Source organism: Manacus vitellinus, unplaced genomic scaffold, assembly GCF_001715985.3.
Source record: "Manacus vitellinus isolate BGI_N305 unplaced genomic scaffold, ASM171598v3 scaffold_73_pilon, whole genome shotgun sequence".
In the NCBI taxonomy this organism is placed as follows: Eukaryota; Metazoa; Chordata; class Aves; order Passeriformes; family Pipridae; genus Manacus; species Manacus vitellinus.
Window position 1 is genome coordinate 384,507 of NW_021940773.1, and position 27,096 is coordinate 411,602.

General features: G+C 44.0%; 1 protein-coding gene across 1 annotated transcript; it reads right to left on the reverse strand.

The window, feature by feature from the left end:
- Positions 1–60: 60 nt before the first annotated feature.
- MTHFD2L (methylenetetrahydrofolate dehydrogenase (NADP+ dependent) 2 like) lies at positions 61–25,619 on the reverse strand. The gene is made up of 8 exons (XM_029964515.1): positions 25,390–25,619; positions 21,574–21,758; positions 21,117–21,239; positions 16,848–17,000; positions 16,015–16,122; positions 12,399–12,491; positions 8,563–8,688; positions 61–1,754 (listed from the first exon to the last, which is right to left on the reverse strand). Exons 1-8 carry the CDS (start codon positions 25,548–25,550, stop codon positions 1,642–1,644), a joined length of 1,062 nt encoding a protein of 353 aa, XP_029820375.1. The 5' UTR covers positions 25,551–25,619; the 3' UTR covers positions 61–1,641.
- Positions 25,620–27,096: the final 1,477 nt, after the last annotated feature.

The following is a 27,096-nucleotide window of genomic DNA, read 5'->3' on the forward strand; positions in this document are numbered from 1 at the left end:
CGCACACACAAACAAAGGGAAAACCACCCCCAAAACTCCATCAACATTTTTCACCAAGGCTAAGGAAACAGTGAACAAGTTTTATTCCATCTTCCAGTCATGGGTTGATCAGTCCAAGCATAGTCTCTATAGACGCCTTGACTCTCCTAACATTTATATTACCACTTAAATTTAAATAGACAAGTGTCTGCACTATTGCCATTGTATATTTAGTAATAATTCTGTCAAACTTTTGCAAACACTGCATTAAGGCAAACTCTCAGAAAGCCCATCACAAGAACAGTCAGCATGGAAGGGATGCTCCACCTTGGCTCTTTTATTACAGTAAGTGCATTTTTCTGTTTAATGCAATAGTATTTAGCCACAATTTTTTCTTTCCTCTTTCAAGTTATCTATAGACCTCCAGCAAACGTCAAAGGCTCTTGATGAAAATAAATCAAAGTTATCCCAACTGAGACAAAAACATGAAGATAAAAAGTCCCAACTGGCTCCCACTGCCTTCAGTGGGAATGCCAACAGTGCACACGCTCAGTTGAACAGGCATCTCAGCATTAACTCCACTCCAACTTGTACACTGCATGAGACTATGCTAGATCCATCCAGCAACTAAAGTTTTGGGAATAGAAACATACTGATCTTATCCCATATAGTCCTCTTTAAGCAGCAAAACATTGTGGCCATTGAAGCCGAGCCTTACAACATGGAATGAAAAAAAAAAAGCCTTGTCATGCAGCTCCAGAAAATAAGAGAATATAATTAAATGGCTTTAAATTCCAACACAAATATTCTGTCATGGATGAAGTTTTGGTTTGCTCTTCCTCTTCACCCACTGCCCCACTATACTGTACATACATTGTAACGTCAACTACATTTCATCTAATTTAAGTCAAATCCAGCCCAGTCAACTGTTCAGTTTGGGAGGTTTTTTTGTGAGATGAGGAGATTAAGCCCCAAAACATTTTGTCCAGATATGAAAATAAAATAACTCAGGCCTCCATTCTACCTACTTATTCATGCTTACCTCTTGCAGATGTTTAAAATCAGAATTTCACCGGCATTCAAGTTTACTTGGCTATTTTAAAACATTTACTGAACATTTGCATTCATGTCAACATTACTGCCTGGCAGCTGACACAAACACTGCAGTCTCTCACTCCTTTTGCAACTGAGATTTCTGCTGCTAGCTCTAAGTGTTTAAAACAAAAAAATATTTCAAGACTTCGAACTACATCCAGAGTGTTTTGTGACCTCACAACTCGAATCATATATTTCAAACATATCTCCCATGTTGAAACTCAGTTTTCATACTATTTGATCAAACCTGAGGGTCCCAAGTGCTTACAAGCCCTTGGTAACTGCACGGGTGCATGTGTACAGTTGTAATTCATGCTTCATTCTTCATTCTCAAACACATAAAACATAACTGTGTAGGCTGCATTCTCAAACTCATTTTTGCTTACAATATGCTAGGAGGAGGTAACACATAGTATTTCAACATTTTGTAAACCATCAGGTTTAGCATACTTGACATGAAAAAATAAATACAATGCAGAAATAAATATATTTGTAGTAAAAAATAGACATTTTGTGTATCAATAAATAGAACAACCCAGATTCTTCTTCCAAGGTAGACCATTTCCTCTAGTAAATGAGCTTTTTAGCAACTAGGAGTGTGTTCTTCAGAAGCATTGCAACAGTCATAGGTCCTACCCCTCCTGGCACCGGAGTGATAAAGCCAGCCTTCTTCTTCACTTCTAAGAGAAAACAGAAATAGGTATTGGCTAAGAATGTTTCCAGAATGGTTTTCCCCCTTCCACTGCCCACAAATGCCCAGCTGGTGAGGAGCACAAAGGAGTGTGACTGGGCAGGTACTGCAGAGCACAGGACAGGCCCAGGCAGAAGTGTTACTGCAGCGCCAGAACGCAGGACCGGGGCTGCAGGGTACTGCTAAGCTGAGTATTAGTACTCCTGGGGCAGGCTTTCACCACCTGTCCCACCTGAGCTACCTGCAGCACGCTGCCATTTCCCCACAGCAGTGACACACACTCAACACAGACATCTGAGATCACAGAAGGGAACTTAAAATTGCAAAGGGAGAAAGTACAGCTTTGAACAGAAAGGAAAGAGTTACAGCTGAATTAGCTCCAACCATGAACCACACCAGACTATCCAAATTTAGTGCACACCTTGAATGCTTGTGTTGAGGCAAATATGTACCAATTAATTTTTGTAAGCACTCAAGTTAACCTATTTGTATGAGGAATTAATGTAATGCAGCAATAAATCCTGACTTGATATTTTTCTATGCTGTGCAAAATGCCATTGACTGGAGTTGCAAGCTGCTTGCAAAGCAATTTTGTGCAACTTCCTGGGAACTAATCACATAAAAAACTGTAAGGAGGAGTTATTTACTACTGATGGTCAGTCCAAAGAGCCTTGTACTAACCTGGTTACTACTGAGGGGGTTTTTTCAGGTGCCACTGTGAGAGGTGTTTTGTTTGTTAGTTTGGGTTTTTTTTTTTGGCTTGCTTAGTAATAATTTTTTGTGGGTAACTCACACCCCACTTTCAAAAGCATTGTTTTTCCAAAAGGCACACACACAAAACAACTGAGCAAGCAGAACTGACATGAGCACATTCAATTCCACTGAAGTCACTACAGAGCAGACTGTGTGTCTGGCCATAAGAGGTCGAGGGATGGAAAATTTGGCACCTACGTTTGGAACAAACAAGATAAGCTGCTCCTGCTGCAAGGGTATTCATCTTGAATCTATGTGGTGCTTAACTGTAGGGAATAAAAAGGTCTCAAAAAAACCGTATCAGAAGAGAATTTGAGAAACTGGATATTGGGATTTTTTTTTTTGGAAAGAATATTTATTAGATTTGAAAGAGGGAGTTAAAAGAAACGAATCAAATGCTGTCTGAACTCCTCATGGCAGCGACATAACGAGAGCATTCGCAGAAGTTAACGGCGAATATCTCACTGAACTGAAGAACAGAAGAAGATTAAGCCTCATTGAGGAGAGATGGTAATTACAACTGGGAGGGTTTTAATTACTCAGTTGACTGGTACCACCAGCTATACCGTTAAAATATATGAAAAGGAAAACAAATTGCAATGCGGTTTTTTTAACATGTAAAATATAACAAATTAAGACCATAACAAATTAAGACCTCATATGGCAGTTCCTCTTAATATCCTCAAACACAAATAATTTGTCTTTTTAATAGTCCTCATGTTTTGAACTATCCACCATTTGAGATTGGTGCTTATGGTTAATACACTTACTATGAATTCTCGGATTAATATCCTAATTATTGAAATGTACCCACATCTGAAGGAAACACAGACATTAACAGTGACAAGACTATTGTAGGCACTTCAAAATGAAATACATTTGTTTCCACGGCAATGTCACCTCTTTTTGTGCTGTTACTCAGACTTCTCCTGTCTTACCTACAAGGAGGGACAATCCACAACTAGATGGTGCCTTTCCTGAAGAAAGCCTTCTAATGAGTATCAGGTACAACATGTATTGCCTGTGGTGTTAGTAACCCTAGTCAGCAGGAAAAACACAGTGCGCTGTTTTCCCAAGTTGCTGGGGAATTCCTCTACCCATACTCTGTCATTATGGAAATCCCTGTGAGCCGGTGTGGCAGAAGCCATACTTTGTGTCAGTTAGCATAAAACCGCCCAGACAGTTTATTCACAAAAGCTGATCCACATTTTCAAATTCACAGCAGGTGTCTGTGCTGGGGAAACTACTGTCTGATAAGTTGTCATCGGTAAGAATAAATACCAAAGCGGCCAAATACCGTGGCCCTCAAAACTGTGAACAGATTTTCCTTTCCTGGTCAAGTGCAGCAGGCCAAAGCACAGTTCCCAGGCAGCACTTGAGTGTGACTGATCTCATGTAGGCAGGTGAGGTGTTGTGCTGTCAGTTCCTTCAGATCTTGTTTCTGCTTCACAAGAATAGTATAACTTTGTCCCCAGCCTTACTTCTGCTTTCTCCTGATGCGTGCTGGTCTCCCAAGCCTTCCCCTCCAACCTGGAAAACGCTGGTATGCAAATTAGGTGCCTATGGAGGAGGAGCTGCTATTTTGCAGCTTCTGGAGAACCTTGAAATCTTCCTTTGATTCTTCAGAACAAATGAAATGTAGATTGTTTCCTTGAAAAACAGGATCCACAGCTTTGGAAACAGCTCTTCATTCCTAGGTTCCTTTAAAGCAAAGGACATCAGACACCTAATAGGGTTAATCACACAAACCAAGAGCAAGTCTCAACCTGAAGGCAGTTCTGGGTCTTGTGCATCTGCATTAAGTGATGCAGAGTAATTCCTGCCTAAGCACTGTTTCCACACAGCTTTACAAGTCCCTGTAAAGCTACACCAGATCACTGCATCCCTGCAGCACCACCTAAGCTTGAAATCACGTGCTCAGCACTCACAGCAGATATCCCATGTTCAGCTCCACACGCTCTGCGATTCGGCTCACTACACTGTGGACTACCAACAAGCAAGCAGCTACCCCATTTCTCAGGGTTCCTTCTTTTGCATATTGGCCCTGTTCCTCTTACTGCAGCTGTTTTAACTGCAATATAAAGGAAAACAAAGGAATTATGGCCCAGCACTATAATTCTAACAGTGCATTATTTCCCTCTCAGGTACCTCTAAAAGCCAAGCAACAGAGGCATCCTGAGCAGAGAAGTCCAGCATGAAATTACGCATCACGGCTTCTCCGCATTCAGCTGATTAGCACAGGCAGGTGGATGGGATGTCGTGGTAGCCTTGGGATAAGAAGTGGTGGCAGCGAAAATGCAAGATATCACAGATTACTTAGTGAGGCCCCTGCACGACATCCTCTTGTCCAGAGAAGAACCTTACCTGGGCCACCCAGCAGCTTACTGCCACCAGCCAGCCTGGTTGCCACTGCCTAAGGCCAACCTTCTGCTGGATTCCTTGCACTCATGGAGCACAACAGCAGGCAATGCTTTCCCTGATGTTTGCAGGGCAGCAGTACGGTGGCACAATTCCACAGACTGGAGTTTTACTACTTGCAAAATGAATGCCAGATATTCAAAATCACCTGAGAAATGAACTAACTAAAGCTATAGCAAAAGCAGCTGGAACATCCATGTTCTATTTTCATGACCACTGTCTGGAAAAGCTGCACACAGAGCTAATTTGGAAAGGATTCAATAAGTGAGGAGCAGCCCACAGGCAGGCAGGTATCACAGTGAACGCGGAGCGGCAGCAGACACCTGTGAGAAGCAGCTGCTGTCACAGAGCCCGGGTTTCCAGCACACTGCAGCTGAGGTACAGCTGTAGGACCACCATTTCCATTCATAAACTGCATTTGAAGGTTATCACGGGTTGATCTCATTCAAAGGAAATTCATAGTACACGCCCATCACCTTGCACCACGGCGATCACTTATTGAGGCATCTCTTCTGCTGTTCAGCACAGGGACCGCCTCCCTGCTCCTGGTGGCACCCGTTTTCCAGAATCTCTTCCACACTGGCAAGTCCGACTGAACAGTTCTCATGTACAGGGCCAGGAGCTGGACTCGATGATCCTCATGGGTCCCTTTGAACTCAGCATCTTCTATGATTCTGTGTACAAACCCCTCCATTGATATTGCAACTACTTCACCTACAAAGGTCTTACACAAAAGATTTCTTTTTTACATAAGCACCTAATACTCGACAGCCAGCATTGCCATCTGTTTGTCCAAAATATGGAAGAAATTGTAAAGAGGTACAGGCAACTTGGTTTCAAGGGCATTTCCAGTTCCAGTTTCAAAGGTGAGTTACTACACTGGCGTGTTACTACCCTGCTCTACCAGTCCCTCCTGGAAATTTTTGGTGTTCCACCCAAAAAAGCCGTTCCAGCTAAATGCTCTGGGTAAGCTGTTCCTTTATTTCATGTTCCTGGTCCTTGTAGCCCTCCTCCTCCCTTGGCAGTATAGCTGTGGCAACAAAAGCCCTATAAAACAGGGCCAAGTACACCCACATGTGCACTCTCCTCTTCATAGAAACAGGTCTCCCTTTCTGTGACTGCAACATGCTGCCCTAGACCACAGGTTCTGGCAAATTCTTAACATGAACAGAGGTCCCCTCAATGTGCTGGTTATAGATGGAGAGCTGCAGAAGCAGTTTAAAACCTCCCTGCAGTATCAGGCTGGGTACTCCAGTGCTTCGCAGCTGACCTCCACATGCACAGTGTTCTCCAGTCTTGTTCTTTCAGATACCTTGGAACTGCCCTGTAAACTATGCCAGACAAAAACCCCATCTTTTTTATGTGGAAATAAAATTATTATTATGTGGGGTATCAAAATAAAGAGATGTGAGGATGTGGGAAATCACAAATATTGTTTAAAGACACTTAATAATTGTTGCAAATAAGTGTTGCTCAAAGAGTGCCTCTGGGCATTTTTTACATTGAATTTAATAATGAAAAACATTAAAAAAAAAATTGAAATGGTATCCTTTTGTTGCTAAAGATATAACACCTTCACTGTCTAACCTACCTCAGAGATTAGAAGATGGCATCTAAGTATTGCTTGGATATGACAGTTGAATCAAAACAGCTTCCAGCCATCTAATAACTTAATTTCCACTACAGGAGCTTTTCAGCCAAGAGATCTGGTGAAGGAAGCCATTGCTATCTACGTCTATACATGAAATTTGACCTTTGATTGCCCAGTTAAACCTTTGCTCTTCTCACAGCCACATTTTTCTACTTAATATGAGTGAAGAGACAATAGATATTGGTGGGCAGGATACAGGATGTTTAACAGGTGCCCTATGTCATGGCAGCCATTTATGTAGCTGGCCTCAACCTGCAAAAATCATTTTCACTTGGACTGAAATATAAATTCAGTCAAGTGATCAAATGGAGGAAAAGGAAAAAATGATTCGCTACATGAACACACTGGCTTGTTCCATCTCCTGACTGTCAAATCAAATACTTGCCAAGGGTGGTTTACTTGTTAGTATTCAGAACTGTACACACTGGGATGTTTTTTGTTGTTGTTAGAGATTTAGTGAAACTTTCACCGATACCAATGAACCAACAACAATTTCCCTTTGGCAATGCACAGTGAAATGCTACTTGCAACTGTAGTGGCATAATCCAATCCTCCCTCTTTTTTGGATCTTCCCTCCCCCCAGGTAAAATCCTGAGAACAACCCACAGCAGACATGACGAGACAGATACAGCGCATTGCTGAAACTCTGAATCACAGCCCGCCACCGAATCTACACCTATATTGCAGGCACAAGGTCTTGTGTTTGAAGAGAAACAAACACGAAGGATGTAGTTTCATGTTTCTCAAAGTTACAGCTTTTTTACTCCAATACCTGCTCAGGCAAAATTTGTGAAAAATCTCTGTACTTTCGTTCAGTTCTGAAAACAGAAAATTGAACCTTTGATTTGTGACAGCACAAGCAAGATAAGAAAGGAAGAGAAACTTTTCAAGTTATCCTCCAAACATGTGATTTTCCTTGAGCTCTGTTGTACACATCCACTTACACATTTCCAAACGCATGCCGAGACAGTGGCTCAGCTCCACTGGTGCAGGTGATCTCACACACTTTAACACGGGGGGATCGTGCACAATGAGGAAAAGCAGCAGAACTCAGGGAGTGATGGAATCACAAACACACACAGCTGGCTACAAACATTCTGAATATAATTAAGCTTTGAGACATTAGGCCTGCCAACATGTTAATAACTGTGAAAAAAACCTGTGGGTGATTTTCATACTTATCAAAATAAGGAACTGTTGAGAACCATTAATAATGTGGGTAAATGCTGCCTAAGCTTCCCACACTCAACTCTGCCAGTAAGCTTTAATTTTCAACTCCAACAATCCTGCTATTCCAGTCTGGAACTCCTCCAGAGCAGAGACACTTCATCAAGTTACATTGTGAACTTGCTCTGCAACATGTTAAACATAAAAAAAGATCAATACAGAACAACAATTTTTATCTGCTATGCTTGCCTGGACCAGGATGTTCAGAAGTTTAAGATGAACCCACATTACACCTTAGTGTAAAGGATAATTCCAAAGCCAAAGTTAACATTTGCACAGACAGGCACAGAGGGAGAGCATATAAGGAAGCTTGAGCAGCTGTGGTATAATAATGATTGCTATGAACAGTGGGAGACCCTCTGCTTGAGAGAGAGGAGATTGATTTTGATTTATTATTATTATTATTATCTATTATTTAGCAATTGTTTGAATTGATTACTCTTGAAACACTTCACAGACACAAAAGATTAAAGAAACAGGGAGAGAAGCAACTTCTGCATCACACTGACAGAAGAGCTCATCTGTGTCTCTTAAAGGTTGCTGTTCCTGTAATTAAAAGCAACACTTTCTCTCTCAAATAGCATAGCCTTTTTTGAAAGGAGATAGATTGATTTTATTTAAGTAAGTAAATGACAAAAAATTTCTGCAAATAATGTCTCATTTGAGACACTGCCTATTCCAAGTATTTACCGTAAAGGAATCCTCTGAACTTCAATGTATACAGGTTTGTACAAAGTGTTTTACTGACCTTCAAAGTCCACATCCCCAACTAATTTGGTTTTTCCTGTAAGAGGATCATGGATATGGTTGATGCCTACATCAATCACAGCTGCACCTTCTTTGACCATATCAGTAGTAATCAGCTTTGGGACACCTGGAATCAGCAACAACATATTGGATTAACATGGCCACGTAGTCTTAGGTCATCAGTTTTGAATGATATGAAGGGGTGTGCATGCACAGGTATGAATGCACATAACAGAACACAATTCTTTCACTTCAATGTTGCTTGATAAGTCCCACACTGAAAACAATTGTTCCTCAACTGCACAGTTTGTAACTGCTACAACTACAGAAAAAAAGACTTACAAAAAACCCCTCACCAAAGCTGTGCCATGGAATTGGTTTAGGTTCAGGAAACACACTGGACTAATAAGCAATTTTAACTGCTTTGGCAATCCAAGCACATTACACTGACCTTCCAGAGGGGAGCTCCTACAACACACTAAATCCTGTGATTTATAGCAATTCAGGAGACCCCTCCACACTTGACCAGAGAGGCCCGGCCTTGGCATTGCTCACCTTCATCACCTTCCAGTGGGCAACAGCTCTGTAGTGTCTGGGGTAGGATCCACCTTCCTTCTTGAACCATTCCCTCACTTCTGTCTTCCCAGAGCAAGGTTTATCCCAGTAATACAGTAACTCCACAAAGGGAGTCTATACTCCCCTCTCCCCACCAAAGCACTTTTCTCTCAGGTGGAGCAAAGACAAAAAGGAAAAGAAACCAAATCCATCTGGTTGGAAACTGCACTTTTACTGGGGGCAAGCACTGGCATACGAGGTTTTGGCTTCCTGGGAAGTGCTGGAGCACAGCCAGACCTTTGGATACAGGCAATACAAGAACCTTTCTTGTTCTCCATTTCTCACTCCCCCATAGGACACCAGCTTGAAACTCTGCTTCGCACATTGAGCAAGCCAAGACTTTAAATTCTTTCCCATCCCACTCGATAACATCTGGCTGCGTCTCCTTCATCCCGCTCTGATGCAATCCATGGCAAGCCGGCTGGTAGCTGGATAATGCCTCAGCCTCATGGGGGTAAATGATGTGTGTCTGATAGGGCTGGAAGCACATTAACGGAAGCTGCACAGTTACACCCTTTGTAAAATGGTTTGATAATAGGCCAAATACTTAATAGCAACAAATCAACTAACCCCCAAACCAAATGAGCAGATCTATTTACTTAAGCCTACTTTACATACCAAGTGGGAAGAGATAAGCGTTAGAGCAGCTATTCCTAAAATGCACTGACTGAAGAATGTGGGAAAACCTTCACCTGGTAATTTTTGTAGGAAATGATGAATCACATTTTAAACAAAGGAGAAAAAAGGCCCTACCTCATCCCAGCTTAGGTGCAAGGACGGTGAAACAGCCAATTTCTGATGCAGTTGACCAGACACTACCTGAATAAAGGGGCTGATTAACCGGCATTTCCTACACAAGAGGACCACAGATCACGTCCCAAGGGACGGCACAGGTAGTCCCAGAAGAATTTCATCTGGCATTTGGCACACTTGTTCCTTTTCCTCTTTACCCTCTCCAAACCTAGCAGGCAGGTGAGTCTTCTCTCTCAGCAGACTGGAAAGCCAAGAGAGCAGGAGCAGCATGTTTACTAGTACAAGAGTCCTATTGCCTCCATCACTGCCCTGCAAGTCCTGTGGTGGTTCTACGAGCACCACAGGTAAAGCTGCACTTATCCTTCTACTCTGGGTCGGGGCCAATGGCAAAAAGAACAGACTCGGGGGGATGCCTGCATAGGCAGGGATAAAGGGACAAGATGGGAAAGGCTTTGGAGGGATACAAAGTGTCAGGTGTGCTTCACAGGAAATATGATGCTTTGGCAAGAAATCCAAAAGCTGTGTGGTACTGAAAGAGATTTCAGGGAGGGGTAGGCTGGACAAAGGCAGCATTGTTGGAACTTATGAGGCAAGGATTTGGGAGGGAACAAGAGGGAAGGAATAAACTGCATGGATAGTTACAATCCAAATAAGCAGAAAATCAGGGGCCCCAAGTCTGGGGGAGAATAAGAAGCACCTTATCTGAGCTATTACCACAGCCAGGGATGCAAGTGAACAGAAAAGCACTCAGAGGTGGAGTACCACACAAAACAGGCTCACTGCAACAAGTCACCATCCAGGAGCCAGGATGCAGACAGCTCTTTAAAAGTACTACATGGGAATTGGAGAAAAGAGTGAGAACAGCAATCTTGGTCCTGCACACAGACAAACACAGAAAGCTCTTTTCCGTTTCCACATCTTGCACAGCGGCCTGTACCAGCAGCTGCTCCAACCTGGCAGGGTACAAGTCACCTGTTCTGCAACACTCAAGCAGGTCACGCATTTCCGGGAGCGTGTGATCCCAATGGTACAATGGGCACAGTTCTCACGCAACAGAGGAAGCCTGGAGGGATTCCACCATTCTGAAGCAGAATCTTGCCCAGAGCACCCACTGGGGCAGGGCTGCATGCTGTTTGCACAACCAAGCCCTAGTGTGTTTTCATCATTCCCAGTATATCTCAAGTTGTGCAATGAGTGCTGTATCACTCTCCTGTTACAAATGACACAAGGAAAATAATGGGAAGTGCCAACATGGCTGAATTGCTACTGGGTCATTTAACTCCAAGCAGAACTGATGACAAATCACGTTCGCTGTTAGAATCTGAAGTGACAATGGACTTGGGAGCAGGGAATTTGGATGAGAAGTTACTGGTTTATTTCCAGGTAGTGCACGCACTGTTATCTTTCATTCAGTGGGGAATTCTGGTCAGGCCCACAGTTGGGTAAATAGATGTGGGACAAACAAGCTGTTTTTGCTCCTGAGCTGCCATTGGAAGTTAACACAGAAGTTAAGCCCTGAAGCCAAGGGCCTCTCACTTCAACAGGAAGTGACAAGCTTTAGACAGGTACCTCTCTGTCTCCACCTAGAAAACAAGGAAGCACGATTTGGGCCTCGAGGATGAGGAGGAGGGAGAAAGGGAGCAGAAAAGGGGAAAGACACAATCCTCCTGTACTGCTTCAAAATGGTACAAGAGAAGGATGATATCCTGAGCTGCAAGGGACACACAGTTTTACCAACATTTTAGGAAGTTGCATTATTTGTTTGTTTTAAATTATGGGGGTTTTCCTATTTATAATACCTGTCAACAAAAACCAGAGGTCTCTTAGAAGTAGTTGTGCTTGTTTCTTTGGAATAAACAAGTCAAACTCTAAGTATTTCACTCTACATTGCTTTATGAGTAGAGACACTGATTTTTCAGACCCCTGCCTCCAGGCCATTACCATTCTCTTCCCCTCTACATGATAATTGTAAAAGGAAAAAAACCCAGCCATAATAACGTAGGTTACCAAAACCTTCAGTTAACTTAGCAGGGTTGCCCTCAACAGCAGGGGAATGATACCACGGTGTTATGAATGCAGCCTCCAGCTGATTTAAAGAAACCCTCCTGTCAGAATTTAAATGACTCATGACTTTTGCACGACACAGAGAATGTTTTAATTTACGTAATTATACCCGTATAAACTATGCACTGACTGGTTCCCAATCCTGAGTTCACTCTGAAGTCTCCCTAAGGCAAAGGTGTCACATGTGACAAGAAACAGTTTATGAGTCTGCAAATGTGAAGGGCAAGAACAAAGAGCCACATCACTCGCCCTTCCTACTGCACAAATCCTCCCTGCTGCAACACCCTCGGCAAGCGCGAGCACACCTTGCTCAGTGGAACCGGGAGCAGCCACTGCCACAGACTCAGAGTCCTCCTTTTCAGCTGGAAATGCTGCAATTGGAGGATTAACAACAACGAGCATTACCTGCAGCTACTATTACTATGTCAGCGAGCTGCGTATGGATCTTGAGCTGCTCTTTTGGGGTGTATCTGTGAGTAATGGTCACTGTGGCATCACCTGAAATGGAATACATTAGCAATTAATTGCCACATATGAAATGCTATAAAAAGTACAGCATTTACTTTCAGGTGCAAATTACTTACTTTGGTACATTAACAACAGAACAGATGATCATCGGATTTGTCTTGGGATGGAACATTTCAATGAGCATGGGCAGAACACTCACAACACTCGCGGGTCAAATGTATGAAGAAATGTTTGCTCTTAGAAATTCTCACAGGATGTATTAGTTTATACACTGTAGACTAAATTATTCCTTCTGCAGCTTTGTTAGGTTCAGTGGAATTACAGAAAGCAAACCCAGCATGGAAACCACTGTCTGCTTTATCAAGCCCAATTTGTACAGGGTGCCACAAGACTCAGTTGTTTGTCAGAAACTAAAGCTTCAAACACAAGATCACCAGTACAAGCAGGAGAAGCACATATCCTTCGGGGCAAACTCAAAACACCTGGGGGCTGCTCCTGCACACACCCACAGTTCTAGGCAAGAGCTACAAATAAACCCCTGTGCTGTTTGATGGACATCCCAAGGCCACACCACACAAAATGAACTGTCATGGGGAGAGGGTCTGAAGTCTCCTACCGCATCCAACATCAAGTGTGGTGATCCCTTAAGGATTGCCCAAGCAAGCAGCCAAGAAAACAGCTCTCAAAGGAGATCCCCCCAACCCTCTTCCTGTCAACTATTTGTACTGCAGTGTTCAGACGTTACATCCCTCCATCTCTGCCTTCCACTCACCACAGACTCCTAAGCCACATCATTAACCATTAAACTAAAACTTTTGGTCATCTCAGATATTACCATCACATCTCCTTCCTCTGGAATGTGTCTGACTGAACTAATCTGTGCCCTCATTAACTCTCTTCCTCAAGCATTTCCTCTTCAACATCTCTGTGCTCTGAATTCTCTGCTCTTTCCCCTCATCTTTAATCCCTCCTCCTTAGTCTCTATAGTCTCCATCATCTCCTTAAAGGGAGGCAGATCAAGACATTTGCAGATAATGAGAACAGAAAAGTACAGGCTTGAAACAGGAGTCTTCTGATACCTGCTTTAAACAAAAGAAGTATGTCTTCCCCAAAATCACAATCATAACTCAGCATAGAGGGTGAGAAAAACGAAAGGATAACCCCCAAAGTTACAAAGTTACCTCTGAGTCATAAAATCAGTGCTAATTTGCCACCAAGATTTTCGTGACAGATGTGTCTGTTGTCAGCTCCTGAAACCAAGTAATTGCTCTCATTACCAAAAAGGAAATGAGAAAGAAGGGGGGGAAGCCCCTACCTTGAGAATAGCAGTCCAGAAGCTTACAGACACCTCAGAAAGGGGAGGTTTTCCATTTATTTGTGATCATGCCGAAATAAAAAATAAACTATTCTTACACTGTTACTTCTGCTGAAAGAAAAGGAGTATATTTAGCAATTAAGATTTCACATCATACTCCCAAGTCAATTCCCTAGGTTATAAAACACAGATAGTCTCTTGACCTGCCTACACAGATCATGATTTGTTTTGGAAGGGTTCACACAGCTCTTCCATCTGATCAGATATTGCCACCTGCAGGATATGACTGTTCCTACATACAAAACGTCCCAAATGAAGACATGCCCCATCTTTTCAGTTTTGTTCATGATCTGTTAAAAAAAACCAACCAAAACCTACAACAGAAAGGAAGAAAAAAGTACTATCCTACACACTCCTTGCATCACTTCTCAATCAAAAACATTTCATCAAATCAGCCCAACTGCTGATAAAAAACTACCCTGGACTGACAGCCTGAGAAAGTTCCTTTTCAGCACTTTGGTTTAGGTCTTGTCTGGTCCCATCCTTCTGAGTTAAAAAAAAAGCTAAAGCCTAACCCTGGCCTGCCTTGCCTTCCACACACCATCCAGGCTGCTTCTTGCTGTTCACAGCAGCAGCAGAGCCGAAAACCACCTGCAGGAGATGAACCAGATCTCCAAGGACAGCCCCATCTACGAGTCACCAATGAAAACTCCACCGGATTACAACTATAAAACTATTTATCACCATGTACACAAGATATACCCACACTTAATGCTGGTTTATTGTCTAAGAAGTACACTTGTTCCTTAGTTTTCTCACTGTCAGCTGCTTTATACTGTGTACCACCACTTAGGAGGGGGGAAAACTAGAACACCTACCTTACAATAAATACATTTCTTCAAATTAAGCAAAGATAACTTCAAGGATTTAAGTCTTTCTGTATCTACATTCCAGGTCTGGTACTGCTAAGGCAATAGCCAACCATTTCTCTGTCCAACATCAAATACACGACATACAAAGCACCACCGACAATGTCAGCAAACAAGGGTGCCAAAGAAGTTGCGTAAGATGTCAGGAGCCAGAACACTGGCAGAAGACCACAGAGTACAACAAGGTCACTAAATCTCCAGATTTCCAACTGAGAAACATGTGAATGGTTTGCAACCTAACTTTGTGCTGCACCAAGCCTACTCCAAACACCATCTGTACTGCCAGTAAGACTCGTCACCCAGGATTCGCAGCAAAGGGCAAAAATGCGACTCATTTTCATGGGAATGGGGATGAGACCAGAACTATGCACCGATGGTAATTACAACTCCAACACTGAGAGAAGTTTCAAATAGCAACTTTCCCACAGAGGCTGAATGGAAAAACCAACTCCATGATTACTGCAAAGCTTTTAGTGTTTTATTATATTAATAACAGATTTCACTCCGCTCCTATTAAATGGGCCTGGGATTAAACGTTCATGTTTACCTCACCTGTGCATACCACGGTGGCACTTTCCAACACCACAAGGAAGCTGCAAAAGGGCAGCACTCTATTTAAATTATACTTGTTTCTCTTCCTACAGCACAATTATAGCAGCACATGCAGGCTTCTGTAATTAGAATTGCTTAAAAATATTTCCACTACAACCCCCAGGTTCCAGGGGGATATAAACTGCCCCGCAGAAACATCCCCCAGGCCAACGTGGGTAATATCCCTGAACTCACGCTGAAACAAGTTACTGGGTTGGGCATTTGGGCATTTTCATAAACACCAATTAACTGACACAGCACAACAAAAATGATGGAATCTTTATTTTACATGGACAGATAAAAGCGTAGGTGGAATTCTGTGTATGTGTGTGCTCAGGTGGGCACGAAAACGACGTGGTTACCAAATAAGCAGGAGGGGAAGGCACAGAGCTGCATGGATTTGTACAAACTTCACACAAACTCTGCAGCTCTTTAAGGCCACACTGTCACTGTTATCCTCCACATTCAGTGCTAACAGCATGGAAACAGCAGCTCTTTCAAAGGGAGGACAGCGGGGTGATGTAATACCAGAAAAAGTCGACTCCAGAAACTACTCACCTGAGAATATGCCAGGAAATAGATGAGCAAATTTATTTCCCTGCTCCCCTTAGAGCTGTTGACAAAAGTGAAAAGCTTTCTCTTTTAGTTGAATCCTCTGGTCAGCTTCACTTTCAGCATTTCACAAAGGGAAACATCCAAACAACATCCCTGTACTTACCTCCAGGCCTTTCGTGCTCTCCATCAGTATGTAACAGCATTGAGATAGGCATTCCAACATTCTTAGATCTTCCAGCTACAACAACGTTTTTTCCAAATGTGGGTATTCCTTAGAGAAAAAAAATTAAAAAATTCTATTTCACTATTTTGATACACCTAAACCCTTCTTCTCACTCCCCAGGATTGAATTATCTGTTACTGTGGACTGCTGACATCAACCTGACGTGAAAATCCACAGGGCTGAATTTGAGGGAGGAATCCACAAAACAACTTTCAGCTTTCCCCTGGCGGACAGAAAACTGGCAACTCATTCAGGTGATCTGAACCACCCTCAGCAGGAACTTCATTTCCCTTCTCTGACCACAAAGGGGAATTGAAGCTCTAATGGCTACCAGTCAGAACACACACATTCTAAGGAGAAAATGAACACTAGTGAACATGTGGGCACTCTTTTCCCCTGAAAAAGGGAAATTAACTGCTCCCATTCTTGATCTTGCTTCTTCCCTTTCACTTACAGAAACTTAGGCATACAAACCTTCTATTTCACAAATAATCAGGAGGTACACAACAGCACAGAAAGTTCCCTGCAACACTGTAAAAGGCAGAAAGTTACCAAAGTGTTCCACCAAGTACTACTCTCTTCACTTAATTAACAGTTATGCTACTGGCACAAGATCTCATCTATTTGGCACCTCCTTATTATTCACATTACTCCTCTAACTGTTTGTTCTTCACTCAGCCCAATACACTGAGATAACCTTTAACTCACACCTCACTTAACCCTTTGCTCCTCTCCCCAGATGAAAAGGGTTTCAAGACAGTTGAGCTTCTTACCTGTCCGTTTTATGATTTCCCACACGGCAGCAGCAGTGGCAGGAATTATGGAAGGCTGATCGAGACACAGACGTCCAATATTCATGATATGGAATCCATCCACATCCTTCTCCGGGGCGATGGCGTTGCAAACTCTCCGTTCATCTATGTGATCTGGGAGACACAATGCTCCCAAATTACAGTTCTGGCACTTGGATGGAGTCACCAATATGTCTGAATCATTACAGAGAAACAGACACACTTGGACTAACGAGGGTAATTATTGTTCTTCACTGGGAATAGACTACACTGTGCCTCTAAAGGCAGCAGTTACTTTTCAAGTAATCCACTCAAAAGTACACTATGGCATTTGTCACAGTGCTAATCAACAGATTCTGTCAGAATATGAGAGGCCAATACTCAGCTGAGAATGATGACAGTAACCATAAAAAGACAGGTTTAAGCAAGTCACTTCAGAGTCATTCTGCATTCTGGAAGTGGCTCAAAAAAGCCATTGTCCATGGTACGTGTAAGATCACAAGGGATAATGATCTAAGTATTAAACAAATACATGGAAACCCTAAGCTGAAGTAACTTCGCAGGTCGAGCTCTCATTTTCCAGCAATACAACCATTTTTATTCATCTGGTAATGAGTAGGACCAAAACATATCCTACCTCATTGCAAAGCTGACAGTACACAAAACTGATACCGATGAGCTCAAAACACTGTCTATGGCTTAAACAACGTTCTCTGCACATATATTGTCGATATCTATTCCTAAGGAACATTTTTCATATGCACTAAAGATATGGGAGAGGTCTACAACTGCTTAAAGCTTATACTGCATAAACATTAGGACTGATTATGAAAAAATGTTTGCCAGTCCTCTCTCTGCAGAGTTACAAACCCAAGTCTAAAGCTGGCCCAAAGAACAACACGCCAAAGGAACAGCTCCATAAAACATCCCCTACTGATCCAGAAAGCAAACTGTTTAATAAATGTATTTACACAGTGGTACCTCAGTCACAATTCCAGAATTAGAATAGTTTGGGTCAGAAGGGACCTTTAAAGGGCATCTACTTCCAACCTCCCTGCAATGACAAGGGACATTATAATCTACTGCTTCACTGTTTAATAACAGGTCAAACTGCTTCCTGGATTGCACTTCCAGCTTTATTTCTGCACGACACCAGAGGAAGGGTTGACTGGCTCAAAACAACCAGGTGGGAAGTGTGTGTGAAGGGAACAGGTTGAGCTCTGTACAGGTGGGACGGCCACTGCTCTGCCCTGCCCTCCGTGAGCCTCAGTCAGCCTCTGGTCCGGTCCAGAATGGCGGGGACTGACCCAGGGGCTGCCCCAAAATGGCGGGGACTGACCCAGGGGCTGCCCCAAAATGGCGGGGACTGACTCCTTGGGCCCCACAGGGAACATGGAAGCACAGCTGTGCCTGGGGGAGGCCCCAGCTGAGGGGAGCAGACAAAAAGGACGGTGACACGCTGCTCTCAAGGGGCTGCTCTGCTCCATTTCCATCTCAGAAGGATTATTTTTTGCATCTTTTACATAACCACATGTCACCCATTCCGGGCCACATCCCAACATAACCCTGCAGCTGTGAGGCCATATATCCCAGTGTCCCACTCAGAGACCACTATGGGATGGTTCAAAAAGCCAAATAAAGGCACAGGAGAGTTAATAAGGAAATTCAGACATTGCCAGTAACAACAGTTGAGGGACATAAACACCATGTTTGCATTTAGTCGGTATTCTGTGGTTTTGCATTAAAAGGAGATAACTAATTAAAAGATATCAAGCATGTTATAGAACTTACACACTGTAAACTCCTGTTAGATGATTTTCAATTAAAAAAACCCTGGGGTTACACTCTGACTGCTCTGATTTACAACTTAATTCTCCATTTTCTGATGAGAGGGAGTTTCCTTCTGATTCCTAATGAGAAAGGGCTGTGGAAATTGAGATATTAAGTACACTGATGAAAGAGTCTCCTAGAAGTGAACTCTCCTCAGAGAGACTGAAAGCAACCATAACCTTGTTTTTATGCCAACCTGGGGAATAAAAAAACGAAGAAGAAGGAAATTTGGAGCAACTTATGAAATGGTTTTTGCAAAAGAGAATTTGCTAACCTTAGGCAAGTCAGGTGTTCATGCAACACAAACCTGGTAGCTTTTGCCTGGGATGGGGGAGAACCCTGCTCTGTCAGACACCTTGCCCCTGTCTGTCTTTAGCTTCCCAGGAATAGACAGGTAATAGGCACAATCATGTCAAAGGGAAAGAAATCATGCTTTACATGGATCGTCTTCCCCACTCAAAACTGGTTTGCACAATTTCAGAAGAGGGCACAGAGGACCTGGAAGAAATACAGCTGCAGAGCTGGGGACAAGTGGGCTGACGTGGGCCTGAGAAGACAAGATGGGGACACTTCCCAAATTCTGTTGTGGCTGGGCCATCCCCAAACAAACAAACCAACCAACCCAACTCACACTGTAGAGACACTTCTGTGTTATTTAATGGGCAGGTTTTTTTCGCCTAAAGAAATGCACTGTCCTGGTTTGTTTCCAGGTGCCTGCACACAGCCCTGTTTATTTCCAGAGGAACACAGTAATTCCTTAATTACCTTACTGTCAGTCTCATGAAACAGCAGCTGATATCTATACAAATTTCCTCACTGCCACTCCAAGCCACTCTCCAGGCCAAGTTCCTCCCTGCACTAACCCTCTCCCCTGGGAGCTAAACCTGCAGGGCTACACTGGGCATCCCTTGCCCAGCTACTCCAACTTGCACACAGAGAAACTCCTATTTACACAACAAACAACATCTGCCTCTAGTGTTGGCACAGGGAAAATAAACACTAGCTTGCAACAGGGAAGACTGATGAAAACAAAAGCATAGCAGAAAAGGACTGGAAAAAATACCAGATGGATTTTCATCTTCTCTCTCAAATACATAACATAATACAAAATTGCCATCTACTAGGCAATTCCAAATAAAATACAGGAAAGTTTCCAGAAAACCAACACCACATCCCAGGCAATGCACTCAAAATATGCACAGAAAGGAAGTTCTCCTCAGGAGATCACAGAATCACAATCCTCACATTTAAGTTGGCAATCTCACAAATTGCAAGAGAACAAAGCTATTTCTGATTCTGTTTTTATCCCAATGTTGATCAAAAGCCACACATCACGTGGTTTACTGAAAAAAAACCCAAAACTAACCCAACAAACTCAACTCTGAAGGAAGCACATCAGCCATTTTTTGCTACAGCCTCCAGACACAAAGTTTTCCACCCCTGGACTCTCAGCACTCCATCTTTTGCAGCAGTTCTCACTGCTGGAATGAACGTTTGTGACATTACCTGTTCACTCTGATCCGCTCTTAGTGGCAGAGATGTTTGAGCAAAGGAAAACCACCACATTCCAGCACATCCTTACTTGGGCTCCAAGAGCTGCCTCCTTTCCTGTGCTGCACTTCCACCTGGTGGCAAATTTATTGCAGCACGTGGCCAGGTTCAGGCAGCTCTCCTGGCAGACCAAGTGCAAACCCCCCTCACCAGGAGCGCTGCTCTTGATTGCAAAGACAAGCAAAGCACTTCTTCCTCGACGACTCTCAGCACCTGCCCCACTTTTGCTCTTTCCCAGATGGAAAATGGTTTTAGTTTAGTTCAGGGCTTTTTTTACAACTTTCATCACTGTAAAATTACCACTTGGCCAGCTACTCCCAAGTGATATTTCAGTGAGATTATACTACAAATTAGGAGAAGGCAAATTAAAAAAACAAGATTTCAGTCAAGGCTTTTAGGACTTCTGCACAAACCTCACTTGGACCATTAGGGAGACAGCACAGAAAACAGGAATAAATACTGAAGGCAAAACCTCCAATCGCTGTGAGAAAAGCTGTGGCATCATCTCCTGCATAGCATAACTCAGCATCATCTAAGGGATGAAAGTATGGAGCTAAGGCAAAACACTGCAACAGGTTGAAAAATAAAGATAACTCAACTGGATAAATTAGGAGTGGAGGGAAATGCCTTGAAACACCACCCTGACTGATCCAAAAAAAGGCGAGTTTGACAAAGGAAACAATTCTCACAATTTGGTTTTTTGTTTAAAATGAACAGCAGGTGGAACAAAACAATTACCATCTCACCCAATCCTTCACTATGCAGGTCCTCTCTCAACAGCTTCTCATGTCCCCAGGCAGCCCAAAAGCCTCACACTCTTTCCTCTCACACGGACTGTAGAGGAGAAATGGGACAAAAGGTGTCACCCACCTGGCAGAGGAAGCTGAACTAACAAACCACTGATTCTCGAATCCTTGTTGAGTTGCACTGTCAGATCTAAGAGCTCTTCCTCAGAAATGTCTTTAGGCCTCACAATGATCTCACTAGAAATGCCTGGTAAAAACAAAAAACAGGAGACACGTTAGCATCGGGAAACAAATCTATGGGCAGCTTGGTCATTCAGTCTAAAAACCTGTCTGAGGCTGAAAAACTCTTTCCTAACAACATTTCACTACAGAAGTAAACTTAGGGCTCCCACTCAAGTGACATTAAAACTACTTTCTTCCTATGTCCATGCAATTTCTTTTCTTTAGCTTCAGCAGAGGAGATGAGGAAGAAAATGGTGCAAGATTGAATTAAGACAAAACAGGGGATTCCTCCTGCTTTATTGTTTTATTTTTAAGTAACAGTATCTTGTGCTTACCAAAGGATCACTTATAGGACATACCCACAGCTGCAGCTGCTTTTATCTTGTTCCTGACATAGATATGACTGGCTGGATTGTCTCCTACCAATACGACAGTGAGATGAGGTCTCTTGTTGCCAACGGATATCCACGATTCTACATCCCTTTGAACTTCTTGCAACACTTGGTTGGCAAGCTTTGTCCCTGAGATAACTGTTGCTTCATCACTACAAAGACAAAAAGATACACAATATTTAGGTCTGAAATTTCACCAGGAAGACACTTTTAAGTGTGTGATCTCCCATGCTAACCACTGCAAAACGTTTGGATTCATTTGCTAGTATTTCATTTGATAAACACACTACAAATCCACAGGAAAAGAAGTCTTTCCCCACTCGAATTTGAAGAGCATTAATATGCCATCATTGCACATGGAAAAGGAGCTCACCAGCCACAACAGTGTGCAAAAAGGAAGGTTTTTGGTTCATCAGCTCTTAACAAAACACCATCAAAGGATAACTTGATCTTACTTACTACAAATTCAGTCTCCGTAGGCTTCCCTCTCTGAGACGGAGAATTTAACATGTAGACACATCAACACTGTAACCCCTGCCTTGAACTGAAAATATTAATTAAAAAAGACTACTGTTTGTAACTGGCAGTGTAGCAAAGAGTCCAGAGGAGTTATACTGAAAAGGTGAACAAACAAAACCAAGCCAAACATACAAGCAAAAAGCCAAAAAGCACACACTCTGCTAAGAACAGTTTATCCAACTGGTTATCAGGAAAACAAAGTATTAGAAACACACTTAGCACAAAAAAAAAAAAAAAAGCACAAACACCTTCCTGCTTTCCATTTTACACCCAAACACCGGTTTCTGTTTCACTTACAGAAAAAATAATGTAGGCAACAGGTCGGTTTCATTCTTTCCCTGTGGGGCCTGCTCTGCATGTGCTCATTCTCAGAGATGTCTCTCTCTTCTTCATTAGTTATGTTTCAGCTCTACATGTCCTGAGCACAAGACACTCCTTTCCAGGTACTCATTATCCCAGACAAATAATTAATGCCCACCCGTGCAGCAATGCCTTCCCCATTTCACTAGACAAGGACTTCACAACACTTTGGTGCCAAAAGTCTGCTCAATCCATAGGAATGACTCTCCTGTTCCTATGCCACTTGCACTATAAATGCATTGTCTAATGACAACTTCTCCCAGCCTCTCAGCAAACCATGTTCAGTGCACACTCTTCCTCAAAACCTGGCCTCAGCCTCATTAAGCTCTCAAGGGCTCTCCTCACTGAAACCTCACCCTTCTCACCCCATCACCTTCAGTCTTCTCAATCATCCAAGGATCAAAGGCAAAGCAAGTGAACACATCAACAGGGTTAAAAAGGCACAAATCTAGAAGAAAAAAACACCCTGAAACACACAAAACTAGGAGAAAACACATGCAATGCATCCTGCCCAGGAGATGCTGGGATAAGGCTCTTCAACACCTGCATCTCTCCAAGGACAACAGGGAGTTGTACAAACCTCAGAAAAAGGCAATTTTAAAAGGCAAAGACTTGTCTGGAAACAAAAATGTTTCAAGACAAAACTGCTCTGAGAATTAACACTCTGGGGCAGCCTAGACAGAAAAGAGGAAAATTATTTCACATTACTTCACATAGGCAGAAAAAACAAGGACAATTATACCTTAGCAAAAAGTTTCGTCCTTAGTAATGTCCCAAACTGCTTCCAGGATTGCACTTCCAGCTTTATTTCTGCACAACACCAGAGAAGGGTTGACTGGCTCAAAACAACCAGGTGGGAAGTGTGTTTGGGGGAACAGGTTGAGCTCTGTACAGGTGGGACGGCCACTGCTCTGCCCTGCCCTCCGTGAGCCTCAGTCAGCCTCTGGTCCAGTCCAGAATGGCAGAGACTGACCCAGGGGCTGCCCCAAAATGGTGGGGACCGACCCAGGGCCTCGAGAGCCCCCACTATGGCAGGGACTGACTCCTTGGGCCCCACAGGGAACATGGAAGCACAGCTGTGCCTGGGGGAGGCCCCAGCCGAGGGGAGCAGGGGCCGGGATGTCGAGGGGCTGCTCTGCTCCATTTCCATCTCAGGATTATTTTTTGCAGCAATATAGAAGTCCATATAAGACAGAAAAAATTATTTCACATTCGTTCAAACAGGCAGAAGAAAACAAGGACAATTGTACCTTAGCAAGAACTTACAGAATGGCCCTACTTCACAAGAACCAACTTCTCCTGCATTCCACCAGCTACATGGATACTCTGAAGTTAGAAAAAAAATCAGTGCAAACAGTAGCTCTGTTTTTCCTATTTCATATCTACTGGGAAGGGAGAGGGGAAATAGCATTTTTCACAGATGCCAAATATAAAAATATTAAGTACTAAATACCAAAATATGTTGGTGCTTCTCAGGTTTAGAATCCAGATAGTCTATGTCCTTCGATGGAATTATTACACAAGAACTACTTGAACAAGGAAGGCTTCAGCTGTACAGAAAGGTTACATTGCAAGAGCTATTCAAAACACTGAAATTACGAAGTGAATTCTTACTATTATTATTTTAAACATTAGCCACATGAAAACGTTGACCAGGTGTTGGTCAGTGACAGATTTACTGACATTTATGACAGATGTAATGACCAGGTTAAATGACAGATTTCATATGTGTTACTATGCCACCCCGTCCCAGTGGTCTCCTAGAGCATGGAGGCTCTTATTCTGAACTCAGTAAAGCGTGACTTTACAACAGGAAGTTCACTTATTGAATTCTTCTTGTGAATGAATCCAGTCACTTGCAGGGCATGACAGAAACAAAGATCTCAGTTGCTGTTGCAGATCAACCTATACACTAAAAGCCCAAGATCATATGGAGCATCACAACAGGATTCTCCACGTCCCATACATACCACACAAACACCTCTGGAAAATCATTAGGGCAGGAACATCTCCCTTTTGCACAACTGGAAAAAACAGTTACCAGCAGCACAGAACAGAAGCAGGATATGCAGTGGTCTGGGAAGACACCTGCTTGAGCCCAAACTGGCAGAATCAGTTCTCCATATACAGAACAGCAGATACTTATTTCAATGACTGTTCAGTTTCCTCATCTTTTCACCTTGGAAAACACAGAGCAAAGACAATGCTTTCAGCACAGGCACTTGGGTTCTGCTGAACTGAGCCAACTTTCAGGCAGCATTTAAGACAACTCCAGTAGAAACACAAAGGCTGACAAGCAGGAACCGAGTGAAACCCTCCCACCCACACCCAGGTAAGTGCTCGGAGGTGCTGTGCTACACCACCAGCACAAGAATCCCTGTGCAGACAGCACAATAAATTAAACCAGCATGCTGATTAATGTCAGGACAACGGTCCTCACTGCACCAAACCGTGGCCTGCTTGCCACCACACCATTAATATACATGGTAATGCTCGAGAAAACCACTGAGAGGCTCTTGAAGGTACCAGGAGCAAACAAACACGTAATACCAGCTTCCCCTCGGGGAGGGGACAGGAAAATCACACCGCAAGGGCTCCTTCCAGGCGCACCGCTTAAATCCCCGCCGGGATTTAAATCACCCAGGTCAGGGCCGGGCCCGCTCGCCGCCCCCCATCCCGCTCGCACAGACCTCCGTTATCCCGGGAAGAACAGCGGAACTCATCGGGGATCCGAGGGCATCCACCGCCGAGGCCGGCCCTGGGGGGAGCCGAGCCCGCTGCCCCCTCAGGCCTTTCCGCCCTTTCCGTCCGCCCAGCGCGGCGCGCGCTGCCCGCCGCGGCGTGAGGGGACCGAGGAGGAGGAGGAAGGAACGAGAAGAAAACGCCCCGATGGGCGCCGCGTACCTGTTCGGCACTGCAGGGGGAGCTGCTGGCGCTGCAGGCGGCCCGCGGCGCCGGGCCGGTGGGGCTCGCCAACGCCTCAGCGGCGCCAAGCCCGGGCGCAGCAACGCCGAGGAGGAGGAGGAGGCGAAGGAAAAGGAGAAGGCTGTGGTGGCCGCCGCCATGTCGGTCGGTCCCCAGGGACGGAAGCGACGCCGTAACCAAGCGACGAGGGAGGAGCCGGGGCAAATAGTGGGACCGACGGGGGGCGGGCGGAGCTGAGGGACGGGAACAGAAGTTCGCGGGAACCAAAGACTGCAAACGAAGTCCGACCATTTGCGAGGCTCCAGCTCTATCCCTCAGGTGCAACGTCCTTCTCCCGGCGATCGGCGGCTCCGGCGGTCCCCTCAGCTTCCGGCGGTCCCTCAGCTCCGCCCGTCCTTCGGCTCCGCCCATTCCGCGCGACTCCGGTCCCGATGCCCCTGCCCCGGCTCACTGCCTTCTTTCCGCTTGGTTACGGCGACGCTTCTCTCTCTGAGGACTGACCGACGGGCTGGCGGCCACCGCAACCTTCTCCTTCACTCCATCTTCCGCGCTGCTGCGCCGGGGCTGGGCGCCGCTGAGGCGGTGGCGATCCCTCACTCGCAGCGCCAGCAGTTCCCCTCGCAGCGCCGACAGATACGCGGCGGTGATCGGGGAGTTTTCCTCCGCACTCTTTCCTTTTCTTCCTCCTGCTCCTCCTGCTCCTGCTCCTGCTCCTCGATCCCCTCACGCTGTGGCGGGCAGCGCCGGCCGCGCTCGGTGGGCGAAGAGGGCGCGAAACGCCTGAGGGGGCAGCGGGCTCGGCTCCCCTCGGGGTCGCCCTAGCGGATTTCAAGGCACTGCACTAAAAGCGTTGTCTTTGCTCTGTGTTTTCACACGTGAAAAGGTGAGGCAGCTAAACAGTTACTGAAATAAGCCTCTGACCTCCTGGATATTCTGCCACTTTTGCCACAAGGAGCTGTATTTCTGGACCGGTGCCTGCTTCTGTTCTCTGCCTCTGTTGCCAAATACTTTGAAAGTGTTGGAATAAATAAAACTCTCTCCTACCATCTTGGTAGTGTTAGAAAGGAAGGCATTACTTTATTTCTGGCCCAAGGTGTGTGTGAAAGACTGAAAGAATCCCAGTCCCCACGCAGGCAACAATAATAATTTTTTTCACCTGCTTTGACATTTTAGAAAACAGATTAATGATCATTGGTTCTAAATGACATAGTTCTCTTTTCTGAGTTCCTATTCTACCTTCTTTTGGCTACTAATTTCTCCTTTTCTATAACAATTAGTCCATATCTGTAGTCTTTTTAGTGTCTTTTGCTCTCTGGTGGGTTTGTTCGAGCTCAAATACTAAGGCTTTTTTCTTATTATTATTTGTATTTTTTTAAAAAAATGTCCTTTCCAGATGTCCAAGTTCAACAATATATTTTTCCCAGGCTTTGCTCATTGAAGCATATCAAGGTCAGTTTAGCAAAAGTTCTTACTTTTACTAAGTAGAACTTAGAAACTTATAAGAATCTATGTTCTTGAAAAAGTAGCTGCCTTAGAGTAATTTGAGGCTTAATACAGCTTATGATTAATTAAAACAAGTAATTAAAAGGTTTAATTGCAACTATTGAAAATTAGAAAAGCTATATCCTTTCCAACACTGGTAGTAACTGTTTTGTCCAGTTCTGCAAAAGGAAGGTGTTCCTGCAA

Coding starts and splice junctions, on each gene's coding strand:
- MTHFD2L (XM_029964515.1), bottom strand. CDS start 25,550: ATGGCGGCGGCCACCACAGCCTTCTCCTTTTCCTTCGCCTCCTCCTCC. Junction 21,240..21,573: donor AAAAGCAGCTGCAGCTGTGG/GTATGTCCTATA, acceptor TGTTTTTACCAG/GCATTTCTAGTGAGATCATT. Junction 16,123..16,847: donor GGAAATCATAAAACGGACAG/GTAAGAAGCTCA, acceptor TTTTTCTCTAAG/GAATACCCACATTTGGAAAA.